Source organism: Cololabis saira, chromosome 20, assembly GCF_033807715.1.
Source record: "Cololabis saira isolate AMF1-May2022 chromosome 20, fColSai1.1, whole genome shotgun sequence".
Classification (NCBI taxonomy): domain Eukaryota; kingdom Metazoa; phylum Chordata; class Actinopteri; order Beloniformes; family Belonidae; genus Cololabis; species Cololabis saira.
The window spans coordinates 10770057-10787152 of NC_084606.1; the positions used below are offsets into that span (position 1 = coordinate 10770057).

Here is a 17096-nt window from a genome sequence, read left to right on the forward strand (position 1 = left end):
ACGATAAAATATCGCCCATTCCTACTGTCCATCATTTAGAAGATGTCTTTTTTAGAATACCTTATATTGGTTTCAATAAATTAACTTTAGGCATCTATAATAATACTGATCACAAACACACTGCTAGTACTGAAGTAAAAATATATGCAAACAACTGAATAAAATTGTAGCAATCCTACTTTATTCAATAAACTCATTGGGGCACCACCTTTGATTACAAAGGAAAATAAATTGTATTTATCAATCTCTCATCTGGTTTTAATCTGGATTGGTCTGAGTACATCAAATAAACAACACGACGGATCAATTCAAGGAAAATGTATTACAAGTTCATATAAACAGACAGATAAATGCACGGTTAGCTATAAATATGCATGTCCATGTACATATGGAGGAGAACACAGCGTAGGGTTAGAGAAGGAAAGAGACTAAATGAAGATGAGAGAGAGAGAAAGGTTTTTTCTTGACCAAAAATCTGATATCAAATAGGCTACATGTATATAAAAAAAGACTAAACTAAATCTGGCAATTAACCAAAAATTGATGATTAACTTGAAAGAAAAATTAATATTGTGCTTCTATGGTTCGGTTGTGAGAGACACTAACGCACGCCAGATGACCTGCCTTACCGAGTCTAGAGGCAACATCTGTTGTATTAGACGCTATACAAATTGAATTGAATTGAATTGAATTGAATTGAATTGAATTGAATTGAATTGAATTGAATTGAATTGAATTGAATTGAATTGAATTGAATTGAACTGGTTGAGCTGAAATGGCTTGGCGTGGTTGATGGGCAACAGTGCTGGGAGATTCTTGGTGGTAAAACGAGAGTACAGTACACCCAGAATTTCTGTTGCAGATTGCATTATGAGCTTGTCAAAAGGTTAGTTACCGGAAAGTAAGTGACCAGCATTCAGTAAAGTGATGAAAATAATTAGGGTCCCGAGCACTTGTAATTATTTTTCAGACGACTTTTTACTTTTATTCCTTACATTTTCACGCAATTATCTGTACTTTTTACTCCTTACATTTTAAAAACATTTCATTTCGGCCTTTAAAAAAAAACTATCCAGTTAAATTGCTCCATCCGGATAGAGTGAATTTGGTTGTGGTTGTTTCAGATGTTCTTGTCCAGTTTTGTTCTTACATCCGTTCCCTCAGATTCCTGCAACTAAACTTGGATGTACATTCCAATAAAGGTTAGGATAAATGATAACATGCCTCTGAAGTTTGACTTTTTGCACCATTACTATACTTATAGGCAACTAGTCATCATATCTCCTGCTCCCTGAAACACATGTTAATGCTCAATAGTACACATATATGGTTCTTTAATATATTTGCATTATACTAAGATGCATTCATTTTCAATGGCTTTTGTCTTTAATGGCTTTTTTCCCCCTTACATTACTTTTACTTTTATACTTTAAGTAGTTTTGAAACCAGTACTTTTATACTTTTACTTGAGTAAAAAACTTGAGTTGATACTTCAACTTCTACAGGAGTATTTTTAAACTCTAGTATCTATACTTCTACCTGAGTAAAGAATGTGAATAAAGAATGTTGACACCTCTGTACTCGAGTGGAGTGACAGCTGGACTTGGGTTGACTGGATGTTGTAGTTCCACTGAATCTCCGGAGGGGGGCGGCAGTCCCACTCTCCCCAGCAGGCTGCTGCTGCACGGCGGGGCCGAGAAGAAGAAGACAGTCAGTTCCGTAAACAGAGTTTACCGAGCAGGATGAAGCCGCCTCCCCGGACCCGGACCCGGACCCCGAGGGTCGGCCAGCGGGCCGAGCCGGAGCCGCGGAGCTTGTACAAGGAGGGCAAGTGGGGCATAGCCGAGCGGAGGAGGCTGCTGAGCGGCCTGAAGAGGCTGAGCGGGGCCGGCGGGGGGAAGCGGGACCTGGACTACGGAGCCGTGAAGAGATTCGTGCCGACCCGCTCCCTCGAGGAGGTGAGGGCTGGCAGAGTTTGGAAGATTTTTTTTTGTATAGATATCTTTATTGAGGGCATTAAAAAAATTTAAAAAAAGATTTACAATAACAGTATAATTATCAATATTTCCCCCCTTTTTTTTTTAACTTTTCATAACATTAATTAAACCAAAATAAATAATAATAATAATAATAATAATAATATAAGAAAAAAATAAATAAGTACATTTAAAAAAAAAAACAGCACACCACACCCCTCTCCCCTTCCCTCCCTCATATAGACCCCTTTCCAGCCTACGTCATCACAGGATGCGCGCGCATTGTTGCGGCAGAAGAGCGGCAGAAGTTGTATGAGTTTGACTAGAGCGAGGGAAGATTTGTTTTTTAAGTTGCGTTTTTGGAGCTGCAGTAACGTTATAGAAGAACAACATGCCCACCAGCTGTTGTGTGTACGGGTGTACAAATCGAAATCCTGAGGAACATACATTTTTTGCAATTCCCAGAGGAATAATGATGATATTGTTATTGTGTGTGCTAGTCTCACAAACCTTAGCAAAAGTGTTGTTCCGAAAAAATCTAAGAAATAAGGGTTCTGAATAATAACATCAAGTCTTGACATTTTTTTATTTTCTCATCAGTGATTTGGAGCTGTGACTATGAATTGAATATCAGCCATTAATGATTTACTTGACTATTAAAGTTTTGCTAATAAACTACCGGAGTTATTTGTTTTTTCTCACTGATTGTGTAAATGTATTGATTATTTTCTCTTTTTAAAGCTACAAACATCCAACTTCCACAGCTGTAAATATGCTGCACAAATATACATATATTCACTATATGTGTTGTATATCAAACTCAGGTATATTATAGATATATTAATCCCCACAAACCCTCAAATAAAAATAATGAATTTACCTAAAAATAATGAACTAAGTTTTAAAAAACAGTATTTTGCATTATATGCCTTTTAATGTTTTTCTTTTTATCATATTAGTGGGAATAGGTTTCTGTAAATTAATGGTGATAATGTGAGATGCAGGATGGACAATAAAGCTCATATAATTTTTAATTTTTAATTTTTTTTAAATAACTATCAACTTCATTCAGCCAGCACAGACAAAGGTACACATGACATGGCTTTCATTCAAAGGCAATGCTTAATGAAACTCATTAAGAAACAAAGGGGACACAGTAAATTAACAAAAATAATAAGATAAATTAAATAAATATGAAATAATAAAATAACTTAAAATGTCTAGTGTATAAAATACATTGAGTTGACTGTCATAATTATTTACAAACTTCAGCTGTGACAGCTGCTGACAGTGTCGCAGCTTCTCCTGAGTAAACACTAGGTTTCTCAACCAAATACAGATGAATATCCGGCCATTGGACATCAGGCCACTTTGTGATATCTTCCTCCGGGAAGGAAGTTGCTTTCCATCCGCCAAAGTTAGTTTAGTAACGTAATTTCCACGATCTTTTTCCGTCAATCGGCTGGTGTAAACTGTCATGAACTCCGTCTTTCTGCCGCAACAATGCGCGCGCAGCTTGCTTGTTTACAAACACGGAAAGGGGTCTATGGTCAGTAGATTTAGTGTTTTAATATATATATATATATATATATATATATATATATATATATATATATATATATATATATATATATATATTAGGGCTGTTCGATTTTGCCCAAAAATAAAATCTCGATTTTTTTCTCTCAAAATCCGATTTTCGATTACGATTACGATTATTTTGTGAATTGACAAAAGGCAAAGAAATTATTTCAAATATGCAGTTTTTTTATTGAACATTTGCCCCATTGGGCTTTAAGTGCAAACTTTGCTCTTATTAAACCAAAAATGAATGAATAAAGTGCAAAACTCTGTAAAATAAGTTGAAAAAAAGTTTTAAAAAATATAATAAAATATAAAGTTTTATCTCTGAAAAAGAAAATCAGCAAATCAGCACTTGCAAACATACAGTAAGTTATATTTCCAATTAAATAAAACAAGACATTTTCTAATTAAACTAAACTGGATCTTTGCATGCTAAATAATAATGCAACCCATGAAGGAGGTAGAGGTGTGTAATGTCAGTCATTACATTTGATATTCACATTGGCAAGTTTTTTGCAAGGAACACGAGCCGGTCTACCGCATCTGGCTTGAGGGATGCCCGGTGGCATGTTACAACGCCCCCTCCTACACTAAAGAGCCTCTCCCATGGGGCACTTGTCGCAGGTATTGAGAGGTATTTCCATCAATCATTAATATGGTATCAATCATTAATATGTGTGCAGACAAGGTTAAAAAAAAAAAAAAAAAAATTAGAAAAATCGATTTTACGATTTTCACATTTTAACATCGTTCTAATTACATAATCGCGATTACGATTTAAAATCGATTAATCGAACAGCCCTAGTATCAATCATTAATATGTGTGCAGACAAGGTAAAAAAAAAAAAAATTTAAAAAAAAAAGTGAAAAATCGATTTTACGATTTTCACGTTTTAACATCGTTCTAATTACATAATCGCGATTACAATTTAAAATCGATTAATCGAACAGCCCATATATATATATATATATATATATATATATATATATATATATATATTTTTTTTTAGGGGTGTGCAAACAAGGGTACCTCACGATTCGATTTGTTTCCGATTATTGGGGCTTCGATTATAACGATTGTCGATTCGATTCGATTATTGGTGCCACGATTCTTTGATTATTGTGATTTTTGATGCTTTTTTCCATACAAGATTGATTTTGTCTTGATCTGTGGCTACATTTGTAAATAAATAGCCAATCAATTAACTCTAACAACACTCATTAAGTAAAAAACAAGGTTTTTTGAACATTTGACATGTATTTTTCAAAGACACAAAATAATTTATTTTATGACTATGTAAACATTTGCTCTTTGACTTACTTAACTTTGACCAGGGAAAGCTGCACTTGCATGAGAGCGCCCTCTATTGGCGGAAAACACTGAAAACGGTCAAGCCCTGGATTTAATGAGTTCATTAATTCAAGTAAACAAGATATGTACTTCCATCAAGCTTTCTGACACTAGAATGCCTGATAGTCTTCAGATTTCATTTTACCTTGCACACATTCAAGACACCCTGTGCCAGATGCAGCAAAGCAGCCCCAAAACATTACTGAGCCTCCTCCATGTTTCACCGTAGGGACAGTGTTCTTTTCTTCGTATGCTTGGTTTTTGAGTCTATCTAAGATATATATATATATATATATATATATATATATATATATATATATATATATATATATATATATATATATATATATATATATATACTGTATATATTATTATTATTAGGCTCAGAAATACTTAAGGAAACACCTAGTGATATTCATTTGGCCCAAATGATTTGGGATGAAACGCATAACTGACGATAGAATCTATGTGACCGGCAAGTGTTGTTTTTTTTTTTTTTTTTTTATTGAGTCCAGTGGGGTGGCCAGCAAATTTGTAGGGGGGGCCATGGCCACCCCTGGTGGCACCACTGGGTCTCAGCTGTTCAGGTTGGGTTCACCAGCAAAGAGGTCACGACTACCCGACTGTGCTTCCTTTAATGTATCTGATAATCAGAGTGTCCCGCCTGGTTGCGGTGGGTGCAGGGCGTCCGTAGTCACATGTGGGTTTTTCCCCCCGACAGGTCACCTCCGTGCTGGACTCGCTGGTCAACCAGGTGATCTCCTATACTGGCTTCAAGCTGCAGACGAGGAGCTGCAAGGAGAGGAAGTCCAGGAAGCCCATCGAGGAGTGGATGCACATGGCGTCTGTCGTGGCCGGAACGCTTGAAGAGACCGTTACGTCTCCTTTTAACCAGGTAGGACCACAGGCAGCTGCTGATTGGTCAGGAGGAGGGACATCACTGTGTCTCCCGTCCTCTGCGATGTGTGATCTGAGCGGAGTCCTGGACTGTAAATCTTTAAATATCGTGCACAGATTAAGTTCAAATGAGGACAGGACAACCTGGTTCAGTTCAGTAAAACAACAAAGTGATTTCACCTATCGGTACGGAGGAGTATTAGGGCCAGGCAGGAGAAAAATAAAAATATTTTAGAGGAAAAAAGTCGAAATGTTGAGAAAAAAGTCGAAATGTTGAGATTAATGTTGAAGTACAATTTCGAGAAAAAAGTCAAAATGTCACGCATATGAGCAGTTGCATAGAAAGTTTACGTACCCTTAACGTTCCACACAAGGATGTAAGTTATTTAGTTAGTTTGTTACGGCTGCTGCTGCATAGCAACATCCTCACTAGCCCTGGTTTTGTGGTGGAGTTGATCACATGACCTCCCCCCTTTCACTGCTGTCTCCTCAGGTGCTGATGGTGTCGTCCACGGAGCCCTGCACTCTGAGGAACTGTGACCTTCCTCTGGTCGGCAGGCCGGCGTCGGATAACGACTCCAGCGAGCCCAACGCAACGCCCTGCCGGGCGGCCCGAGGTAGGCCTGTGTTGAAAAAATCGATTCTCATATTAATTCCTAAAAATAGATTTGTATGTCTAAAGATCGATATTTTTTTAAATTATTATTATTATTATTATTATTATTATTATTATTATTATTATTCCTAAAAAGGAGTTTGTTGGACACAAGAATAACTAGTGCCATGTTTTTGCCTTTAACTATGTTTAAAGGTATGAAACTATTAAAGTTTTCAGTTATAATTGCATAAATTGTCTGTATTTCTTTTCTTTATATACTGTCTTCTTGGAGTTACATTTGCAAAAAATGCTAAAAACCAAATTCTCAAAAATGGGAAAAACTAAAACCGATTTCATCCGTCTCTGTTTGCTGCCCTGGATCTGTTTGATAATTCTGCCCACATGTTTCTGAAAGCAGTTCTATCAGCATTCTGGGAGGTGATTGGTCCTTACAGCATCATTAGCTGCCAGTACTTGTTGTTGAATCTCAATATAATACTAGTATTAATATGTTGCATAACTACAGTCATATAATTCATGCAACAGCTGAAAAAACCTTTTTAATAACGCCAACCCAAATCAATATCGGAATCGAATCGATTCTTGACATTTTATTCGATCCCCAGCCCCAGTCCGAGGGAACGAGCCTTGGAGGAGGGTACGGCCTTTGATCTAACAAAGATAAACGTTGATTAGATGTAACATTGATTCCGGGGAATGTCTTAGTGGGTCAGGACCGTCAGACATAGGGGTGTAACGATACGCTAATCTCACGATACGGTACGATACACGATATTGAGGTCACGATAACGATATGATATTATAGCAGTATTTTTTTAACAACCTTGAATGAGGAACATATGACTGGAAAAAATGGTCTTTTATTTGAAAGACACAAAATACAAAACAATGCTGTACGTTTGCCCTATTGTTATTGTTCTTTATAACTGTTTACGTTTTAAAGAGAAAGCCAGGCCAACCATTTTCCACAAACTGAACTAAAAGTAAATGTCAGGTTTGCATTATGCATCTTCAGTTTCATACAATAAAAATATTTTGCCACAAACTGAATAGTTTCTCTCATGTATGACTTGACTTTTTTTTTTCCAGAAATTTAACAACTAAAATTAAATAAATAAATAAAAGTAAATAAATACATACAATTTTACATCATTGATTGATTCATGCTCAAGTTAAGTTGTTAAGAAGGTTATTTTGGTAATTCAGGGTTCATTATTTTATAAATATATTCTTTATATTCTGTAAATCAGGGACTATAAAGGACACTAGTCAGTTTATCTGTAGTGATTAGTCTGTTTTAGATTGGGCGGAGTGATACGCCACAGTACGGCACTAGGTGCTGTGTTGATGTTCTAAAATCCTACACTGTTGAGGGACAGTAAAGTACACTGGAACTCGGAGGAAGTTGCCCCCGTGTTTATCCTACTAAAAAGGTTTAATTTAATAAGTTAAGGCTTAACTCTACACCAGACTTACATAAGTAAAAGTTCAGAGCTCAAAACCCTGCAAGAGTCCCGTGATCAGGACTGCAAAACGGTACTGGTTTCTTCTGAGCGGAGTCAGATTTTCGTCGGCACGCGTGGTCGGATGCGCGTTACTAGTCAACACAATAGATTAATATTAATAATCCAATATCGCGATACAGTTTGTCACCTCCACGACACGTATTGTGACGTTTTTGTATCGCGAAATTTCGTGGAACGATATATTGTTACACCCCTTGTCAGACACGTTGGTCCGGTAGATGCACGGCCAAGGCCACGCTGTGTGATCCCTAACCTCAGTTTGTCCAGCAGGCTCACAGATGACGACATCTTTGAACATATAAGACCTTTATGTCCTTCAGCACAGGTTCAAGGACGTCCTTTCCTGATGTTCAAGACTCCCGCTCCAACCAAGGGTCCAGCCAGGAGACTCCCAGCACCGTCTCAGGTAGTTGTGGTGAAGAATCTGCAGACCTGTCCACCTCAGCGCCAGCTCCCTCCCGCTGCCGGGACTTTATCCGTCCCCTCCTTCACCTCTCCAACTTCCACCGTGGCCGGTCAGGTTTCCTCCCCGACCGCAGGTCCCTCTGCAGGAGCGGCTCCACCCGCCATCAGCTCCACGGCAGCGACGCGGCCGACGACCGAGCAGCATCCCGGCCCGGTCTCTGAGCCGTCCTCCAGCTCTCAGCTCCCCAGCACTTCCAGATCCGTCCCAACCAGTTTACCGTCTGCTGTCACATCCTCCTCCACCGCCACCACCACTCCTGCAGGTAGCAGCGGGTTCAAACAAAAGAGCAAAAGGGTATCTGGAGCCAAATTCAACGTGGACTTTGAGAAGATCTACAACTTCCTGAGTGCTGCCCAGAAGCCCAAGGAGGGTTGCCGCCTCACCCCCATGGGTAAGTTACTAGAGGGAATGCGCATGACGTCACAGATGCCACTTCACAGCGGGTTACGGAAAGACTGAGTGTCAGAAAGACTGAGTGGCAGCTTAAACTTTCAGTTTGAGCAACTGGAAAACATCTAAAATGGGAAAGAGCTGTTGTGCGATCGACTGTACTCATAGATTTAGCAAGAAATCATAGTTATCGTTTTACAGACCGCTGAAAAATAAGCTTAAGAGAGACAAATGGATCGCTGTAATTCACAGAAACAACTGGATTCCAGGCACCGAAACGTGGATTTGTGGTTCCCATTTTGTATCAGGTAATGTTGGATTTTTGGGTAGCTAACGTTAAACGGTCAAATCATAAAGTTCAGTTCACAAATCCTGCCTTGAAGTCGGACCAAGCGTCAAGACATTTGTATTCCTTCAAGCTTTGCTTCGTGTATTTCCCCGGCGTAGAAATTAAGTACATATAAATATCAGGAAACTGGATTCGTGGCCAAATATTAATGTCCATGGACCACTGGTTCTTGGGGTAACTGTACGGGTCACTGTCAAGTCCAACTGACTTTAATTTAGGCCCATAATCGGCGGTTATTCCGTCTTCTCCACTAGTTGCAGCTGTTTTTGCCACTCAGTGAGAGTAAGGGGGCTGGTCCAGTGGGGAAGTGACGTCAATGCAAACCCTCTATAAAGCCTCCGTCTGGTTATTATTGGTTCTGGTTGAGCATCTGTGAGCCCCTCAGACCTGGTTCTGAGCAGGTCTGGACTCTCCTGGATCGGTTATTAACAGTAAAAATGTTGGACAAACTAGATCTCAGGAATAACAGCTGTCATTGCCTTACAATCCACCTCACAATCATATATTTGGATCAAAGTTCTGCAACTAGTTGGAGTCAGACACAAATATACAACTGAAAGCAGCAGAGCTGATGGGGTACAACAGAATCATGTGACAGGATATCAGTAAAATGGATCCATGGCGTTAGTTCCCATCAGAACGAGTTCAACAGCAGCTGCTAGCCAGTAGGAGGCAGTAAGAGACCACGCTGGCGCTAGGGGTGTAACGATACACTAATCTCACGATAACGATACGATACGATATTATAGCAGTATTTTTTTAACAACCTTGAATGAGGAACATATAACTGGAAAAAATGTTTTTTATTTGAAAGACACAAAATACAAAACAATACTGTGCGTTTGCCCTATTGTTCCAGTTTGTAATGATTTATAACTGTTTAAGTTTTAAAGAGAAAGCCAGGCCAACCATTTTCCACAAACTGAACTAAAAGTAAATGTCAGGTTTGCATTATGCATCTTCAGTTTCATACAAGTAATAATATTTTGCCACAAATTGAATAGTTTCTCTCATGTATGATTTGACTTTTCCAGAAATTTAACAACTAAAATTAAATAAATAAAAGTAAATAAATACATACAATTTTACATCATAAAAAAATATTGATTCATGCTCACCTTATAAGTGTAAGAGGAGATTCATTTTTTGTTAAGAAGGTTATTTTGGTAATTCAGGGTTCATTATTTTATAAATCTATTCTTTATATTCTGATGTAAATCAGGGACTATAATGACACTAGTCAGTTTATCTGTAGTGATTAGTCTGTTTTAGATTGGGCGGAGTGATACGCCACAGTACGGCACTAGCTGCTGTGTTGATGCTCTAAAATCCTACACTGTTGAGGGACATTGAAGTACACTGGAACTCAGCAGAAGTTTCCCCGTGTTTATCCTACCCACGACCCCAAAAAGGTTTAATTTAATAAGGTAAGGCTTAACTCTACACCAGCCTTACATAAGTAAAAGTTCAGAGCTTAAAACCCTGCAAGAGTCCCGTGATCGGGACCGCAAAACGGTACTAGTTTCTTCTGAGCGGAGTAGGATTTTGGTCCGCGGGTCGAGTCGCGGTCAGATGCGCGTTACTAGTCAACACAATAGATTAATATTAATAACGCAATATCGCGATACAGTTTGTCACCTCCACGACACGTATTGTGACGTTTTTGTATCGCGAAATTTCGTGGCACGATATATTGTTACACCCCTTGTGGTCGCTGAACAAAGAAGAAGAAATCTGTCATTTTAACAACCATCTGACTCTTGGTGTCTGACAGGGTTGGATGTAGAGGAGGGTCCCTAACTGACAACAGACGTTTCTAGTCCAAACGTCCCAGGCGGGACGCCTCAGGGGTGAGCTTGACTCTTCACACGTCTCTTGGTTCAGCCGTGTTTTTGTTGTCTTCCAGAGAGCGCCATCGTGTTGGACCTGCTGATGTCTCTGCCGGAGGAGCTGGCTCTGCTGGACTGCAAGAGCCTGCGCAAACACCTGATCCAGGTACGGCCATTGTGTGTTCCGGGAACCTGCTTCCACTAGTGGCGCTTTTACACTAGTACCTACTCAGCCTGACTCTCCTTGCCCTCGTTTGTTTTCAACACCCAGATCAGAAGTAGGGAGGTTGGAGCGAAGCTGCTGTGACGTTTAGCCTTGAGCAGACATGGACTGAGAAAACTCCTGGTATATTTTTTCATTCCTCGTGGCCCCATCTAGCTCTCTCTGGATATTTTCCTCAGCCGCCGGGTTTAAGAAGGTCTCCACCTCGGAATTTGATCACGGAACAGATTTCTGTGCTGCCATTGTTCTATTTTATTTTTATTTTTTTACTTACTTTATTCGTGTCAAAGGTTCATTATGAAACAAACATGACAAATATACATTCCATACAAATACATTTGTAATCGAAATGAGGTTGATAAAGGGAACAGTAGATTGGACAGTGTATGTAAACATGAGAATAAAGTGTATAGAGATTGAATGTCCCATGACAATAATACAGTAATATAATATGAAAATAAGGTACAAACAATAATAAATAAATTAAATACATGACATTTAAGTAAAATAATACAACATACAAGGGGTAAGTAAGGATATCAGTCTTCTAAATCAGTGGGAAAATGTCTTAACACTTTTTACTTTACTTTTTACACTTAACATATTTTTTGTGCTTTTGTTTCAGTTATTAGTTTTAAAGATTTTAAATATAATCCAAATTCATTTAAAAAAAAAAAAAAGTTCTTTGAAAAAAATGAACAAGAAGCCGCGAGTCGCTCTTGAAATTATATCACATCCTGACTCAGGCATCTGATTGGCCAACCCCCCGACCAATCGGTGGCCTGTAGTGTGATGACGTTAGATGCAGCCGACTCAGCCGCTTAGAACCTCGGCAGAATACAAGAGAAGGATCTCTCCCTTCTTGTTGACGGTATAGATATTAGAAATAATAAGTGCACTAATAAACACATAAGAAACTACTTCTACAGTAAAAGGAAAATAACCCCAAGAGGGAAATTTGTTTGGAACTCCCATTTTTCGGACATTCAATGGAAAACAGCGTGGCTCCTTCCCTATAAATTTGCAATCACAAACAAAGTAAAAGAAGTCCAATATAAAATTTTACATCATATTTACCCCAACCAACCAACTTATATCCAAATTTGTAGACATTGATAGCGGATGTGTATTTTGTAAACATGACGAAGAGACCATCATACATTTGTTTTATGAATGTGAACATACTTTAAGTTTCTGGAAAAAAATTGAAGAATTTTTTGACATACAAACTAATAATGTAATTAAATTAGAAGCTAAAGATATCTTACTATATTACGAAAACCAAAATTACAAAATTCAACAACTGGTCAACTTAATGATTCTTGTTGCTAAGTTTCACATTCATAAGGCAAAATTCTCCAAATCCTGTCCATCCTTAGTTCCCTTTAAATATATTTTGAGACAAAACAATTGGTTAATAACAAAAAATGTAATACCACTGTCAACCTCATAAAAGAAATGTTTATGGATATCTGAAGGTATTGTATTGTCTTTTATTATTTAGTGTAATTGTTAATGTCACAAACTACTTGCACTTTATTGTAGCTTTTTTGTGAAGAGAACAATTTTATATTTTTTGGACTAAGATGATCCCTATGTATGTTTGTTTTTTATATTATTGAATGATGCCTGCCATTTATTTTAATGTTATTGTATTTTCTGGAATTGAAATAAAGTTTCATAAAAAATTAAAAAAAAACCTCGGCAGAGTAGTTACAGAAAAGTATCTAGTCGGCACGTTTAGACCCCTAGTGGGAAAGAACCAAACCGAGTCGAGTCGGGCTGAGTAGGTACTAGTGGAAAAGCGCCTTGAAGGTCCGATCCAGCGGTTCTGGCTTCGGCGAGCATAGCCTGCATGGGGGCGGCTGAGATTGACCACGGGCGGCTCCTCTCCGTGCTGGACTAACGGGCGGCTCCTCTCCCTGTTTCAGATGCATCGGTTCCTCTCGGCCCCCGCCGACTCCAGGACGGCCGCGGAGATGTCGGCGAAGGTGAGGAACCGGCTGAGTTCTGGAGGAGGAGAACACGGAGCTCCGGGTGTCGGGCCGACGGACAGGCAGCGGGTGAAGGAGCAGCCTCAGAACCAGGCGTCCGGGAGGAGCAGCTGCCTGGGTCGGCCTGCAGAGGGCAGCGTGTCGGAGGCCTGCCCTCCCTGCCCCCCCCTCAACCCCTTCATGGTTCCTCTGAAGTTGCTGAGACGCAAACCTGGGTTGGGACTGGCTGAAGCTGACGTGCTGTGACGGTCCGGCTCCTCTGCCCGGTTCCTCTGCCTGGTTCCGGACCCGTCGCTGCTGGAAGATTCGGAGGTGCTGTTCCCCCTCCAGAGCCGCTCGGCTCCACAAGTGTTGGACAGTTGTCTTGTTTTAGCAAACATGTTGCTGTTTGCAGCTGCTGCTTTTTTTTATTTCACACAACAATAAAAGTTGAAGCTTTGACGAGTCGGGCTTTTCTTGGTTGAATGAAACGAGCTGCGGGTGACTGATGCTGGTCTCAAGTGTCGCCACCGCGCTCCACGCACCTAATTCTACATGAATATGTGGCTTTGCAGAATCTCCCAGATGAAGTTCATAGAAATCTGCCCGAACGGTCGTCATGGATGTGAGACGTAACCATGGAGACCAAAACTGCTTTTAACCAGACTGTATATATGTTTTTCTTTTCTTTTTTTTTTTGTCTTCATATATATTAATGGTTAATACCATGTTGGTAAAAACCTAAGGCATATATGTATGCATTTTTAATATATCATATATATTTATTAATATATATATTTATATTTATTTTTTAAAAAAATTATATATATATACGGTATATATATATATATATATATTTTTTTTTTTTTTTTTTTTTTTTTTTTTTAATCAAATGTGAAGGATAGGACATTTCTGCTGTAAAGTTGGACGTTTTAACCTGGACATCAGTGGATCCAAAGGTAACCGCAGGTCAAAATCTGGTCCCCGGTGATCTGTAGAGACACCGCTGGTCTGGCTCCGGTCTCCGGTGGTCATTGACCCGCAGATCCAGATCCAGACCCAGACCTGAACCTGGTCATAGTCCAGAGCTGGAACTGAAAGACTACTTAAAGGGGACCTATTATAAAAAACAAGTTTTTTCTTGCTTTAACAGTATAAAGTGGTCTCCCCTCAGCCTGCCAACTCAGAGGAGGAAAGCAACCAAATTCTGCAGTGTCTGTACGGGGAACGTGTACTTCGCAGCCATCCGTTTTTTGTTTTGAAATTACAAAATAAAAATGGAGAAATAATCCGGATCCGTTCCCCATCTTTTGTTTTGATAATAAAAAACGGAAAACGGATCGTTATCCGTTATCCGATTTCATTGATGTGTTTGAAAATCGAAATTGGGAATTAAAACAGCGAGTGGAAAACTCTTTTCTCTATTTCCTATTCGTTTCCAAGGATACTGAAAATAAGGATTGGACAAATGGGGGGATTGCGCATGCGCAGTAATAAATGAAGAAAGTTGTTTCTGGTTCTTTTGTTGATCAGATTGAAAATTAACAGTTTTAGATTTTTTTAATGTTGAAACAGAAAATAAATCAAATATGAAACATGGGAGTGAAACATGAGTTTAATCTAATCTTTCTTTACTCCGTCATGAAACTGCAGTGATGTTGTGACAGTCCGTTCAGCTGCAGCGTCCAATCAATAACATGTACTGAACTCTAACATACTGCCCCCCCCCCCGTTGGAAACGAATAGGAAATAGAGAAAAGAGTTTTCCCAATTTTGATTTTCAAACACATCAATGATAACGGATAATGGATAACGATCCGTTTTCCGTTTTTTATTATCAAAACAAAAGATGGGAAACGGATTATTTTGGATTATATCTCTATTTTTATTTGGTCATTTCAAAACAAAAAACGGATTGGCCGCGAAGTACATGGACCGTACAGCCGCACGGATGAGCCGTCCAGTGTGATGTGGCTTCTACGAGCCGTTCGGATTCTGCTCCCGTTGTATGTTACCAAAATGCAAACCACAGACACAACTATAAAACCGTGTAACTGCATTTGAGCGTCCGACTATCACGTCACACTGCGTGACATCGGACGCTCTCTGTCCATCTCCCTCCAGCAGCTGCCACTTTATTGAGGTTTTTGTGGTGAAATGAGGAGGAATCATAGAGAAAACTTCTCATTTCAACTAACTGGATCAGCCGTTCCTCATCCGTGACTGTTTCCTACAGCGCTTTCAACCGGCTTTCAACGCGAGCAGCAGGAAGAAAATAGAAGCTGGGCGTCCGACAAATGTTCAGCTCAAAACGGCGTTCGCGGCCAGTTAGGACAGTCCAATAGAAAATAAAGCAATGGAATTGATTTTGTCGCTGACGCTCGCATTGCATGCAGTTAGGACACGGTTTAATAGTGTACGCAGCCGCTGCTCTTCTGCCCAGAGCAATGCTTTGTTCCCTCCCCTGCTACACGTCATTCAGGCAGCCAATCGGCACAGAGCCTCATTATCATAGACTACGTTTACATGCAGTCAAAATTCGGGTTATTGCTAATATTACGGTTACTGAAACATAAGGAATATTCCGTTTACATGGTAATTAATCATTTGGGATATCTGGATCAAACCAGCGACGCGCGGAGAAGGTCATGACGCAAATCCCGTCATTTCCGCTTCTTCTTCCTGTATCCAAATTCAAAACAAATGCTGCTTCGCACAACTTTTCGCTCACCTTCTTTTAAATCTGGCTATCCCGGTACTTTCTACCGTCTACAAATGCCAAAATGTTCATATCCTTCATTACATTTATGAAGTGATTAGTCTCCTCCTCACTCCAAAAGTGAGGCGTGGTCTTGTGTTTCTCCGTGTTTATAAGAACTTCCTGGACTCAAAAGACCAGGATTCCTTGTGAACAGAGCATGTGCAGAAAACAAATTCATGTTCCGTTTGATGGGGATATTCCGTTTGGCGTTTACATGACCGAATATTCGGGTTTTAAAAGGGTTATTGACTGCATGTAAACGCAGTCAGTGTCTCCCCTCCCACTCAGAATCCCGCATAGAGAATGAGGTTAGAGAGTGGGAAGATAAAGACATTCCTCAGAGGCTGAATTTCTAATTTATTTAGAAAAAACTATGAAAAGCTTGTTTTTAAGACATTCAAGGCCTGTTTACATTACCGTAATAGGTCCCCTTTAAGGTGGATCTTCAAGCTGCTGAATCACAGGGATACTTAGTATTGGCCATTATTATTAGTTATTATCAGTACTGGAGTTGAGGGGGGATGAGGGGTGATGGCATCCCCCCTGAAATAAAAACAGTCCAAATCATCCCCCCTGTAAAACTGCCATCCCCCCTTTCCATCCCTTATGTCATTTAATCAATGAATGTGGTTTTACTGCTATTTCAACATTTAGAGTCATCACCAGAAACAACATACCAGAAAAATAACTTATTTGACAATTTTCACCTGTTTCAAGTAAATTTTCACTTGAAATAAGTAGAAGAATCTGCCAGTGGGACAAGATTTATCTTCTTATTACAAGCAAAAAAATCTTGTTCCACTGGCAGATTTTTCTACTTATTTCAAGTGAAAATCTACTTGAAACAGGTGAAAATTGTTGTTTTTTCCAGTGATGAGTCTTGTTTTAGGTGTAATTTTTTTTATTAAATGAGACATTTTAACTATAAATAAGACAAATATTCAAGATTTTGAGTTTTTGCAGTGATCCATTTTACTTATCCTGTGAAGGACAGAGTCATATTGATAAGTTCAGAAAACTGTTTTTTATTGTCGTGTTTTGATGTATTTGATGTAAGCCCAGTGGATATTTAAAGCTTACAGAAGGCTGCATTTAACTGCTGCTATGTTGTTCGTGCAGTATTTCTGCAGGTGTTGTGGTCACTGCTATTAT

General features: G+C 39.2%; 1 protein-coding gene across 1 annotated transcript; it reads left to right on the forward strand.

The window, feature by feature from the left end:
* The first annotated feature begins 1698 nt into the window (after positions 1–1698).
* Positions 1699–13633, forward strand: snapc2 (small nuclear RNA activating complex, polypeptide 2). Its single transcript, XM_061710489.1, has 6 exons — positions 1699–1958; positions 5633–5806; positions 6302–6425; positions 8274–8810; positions 11065–11153; positions 13142–13633. The coding sequence occupies exons 1-6, from the start codon at positions 1743–1745 to the stop codon at positions 13448–13450; spliced, it is 1449 nt and encodes a 482-aa protein (XP_061566473.1). The 5' UTR covers positions 1699–1742; the 3' UTR covers positions 13451–13633.
* The last annotated feature ends 3463 nt before the right edge of the window (positions 13634–17096 follow it).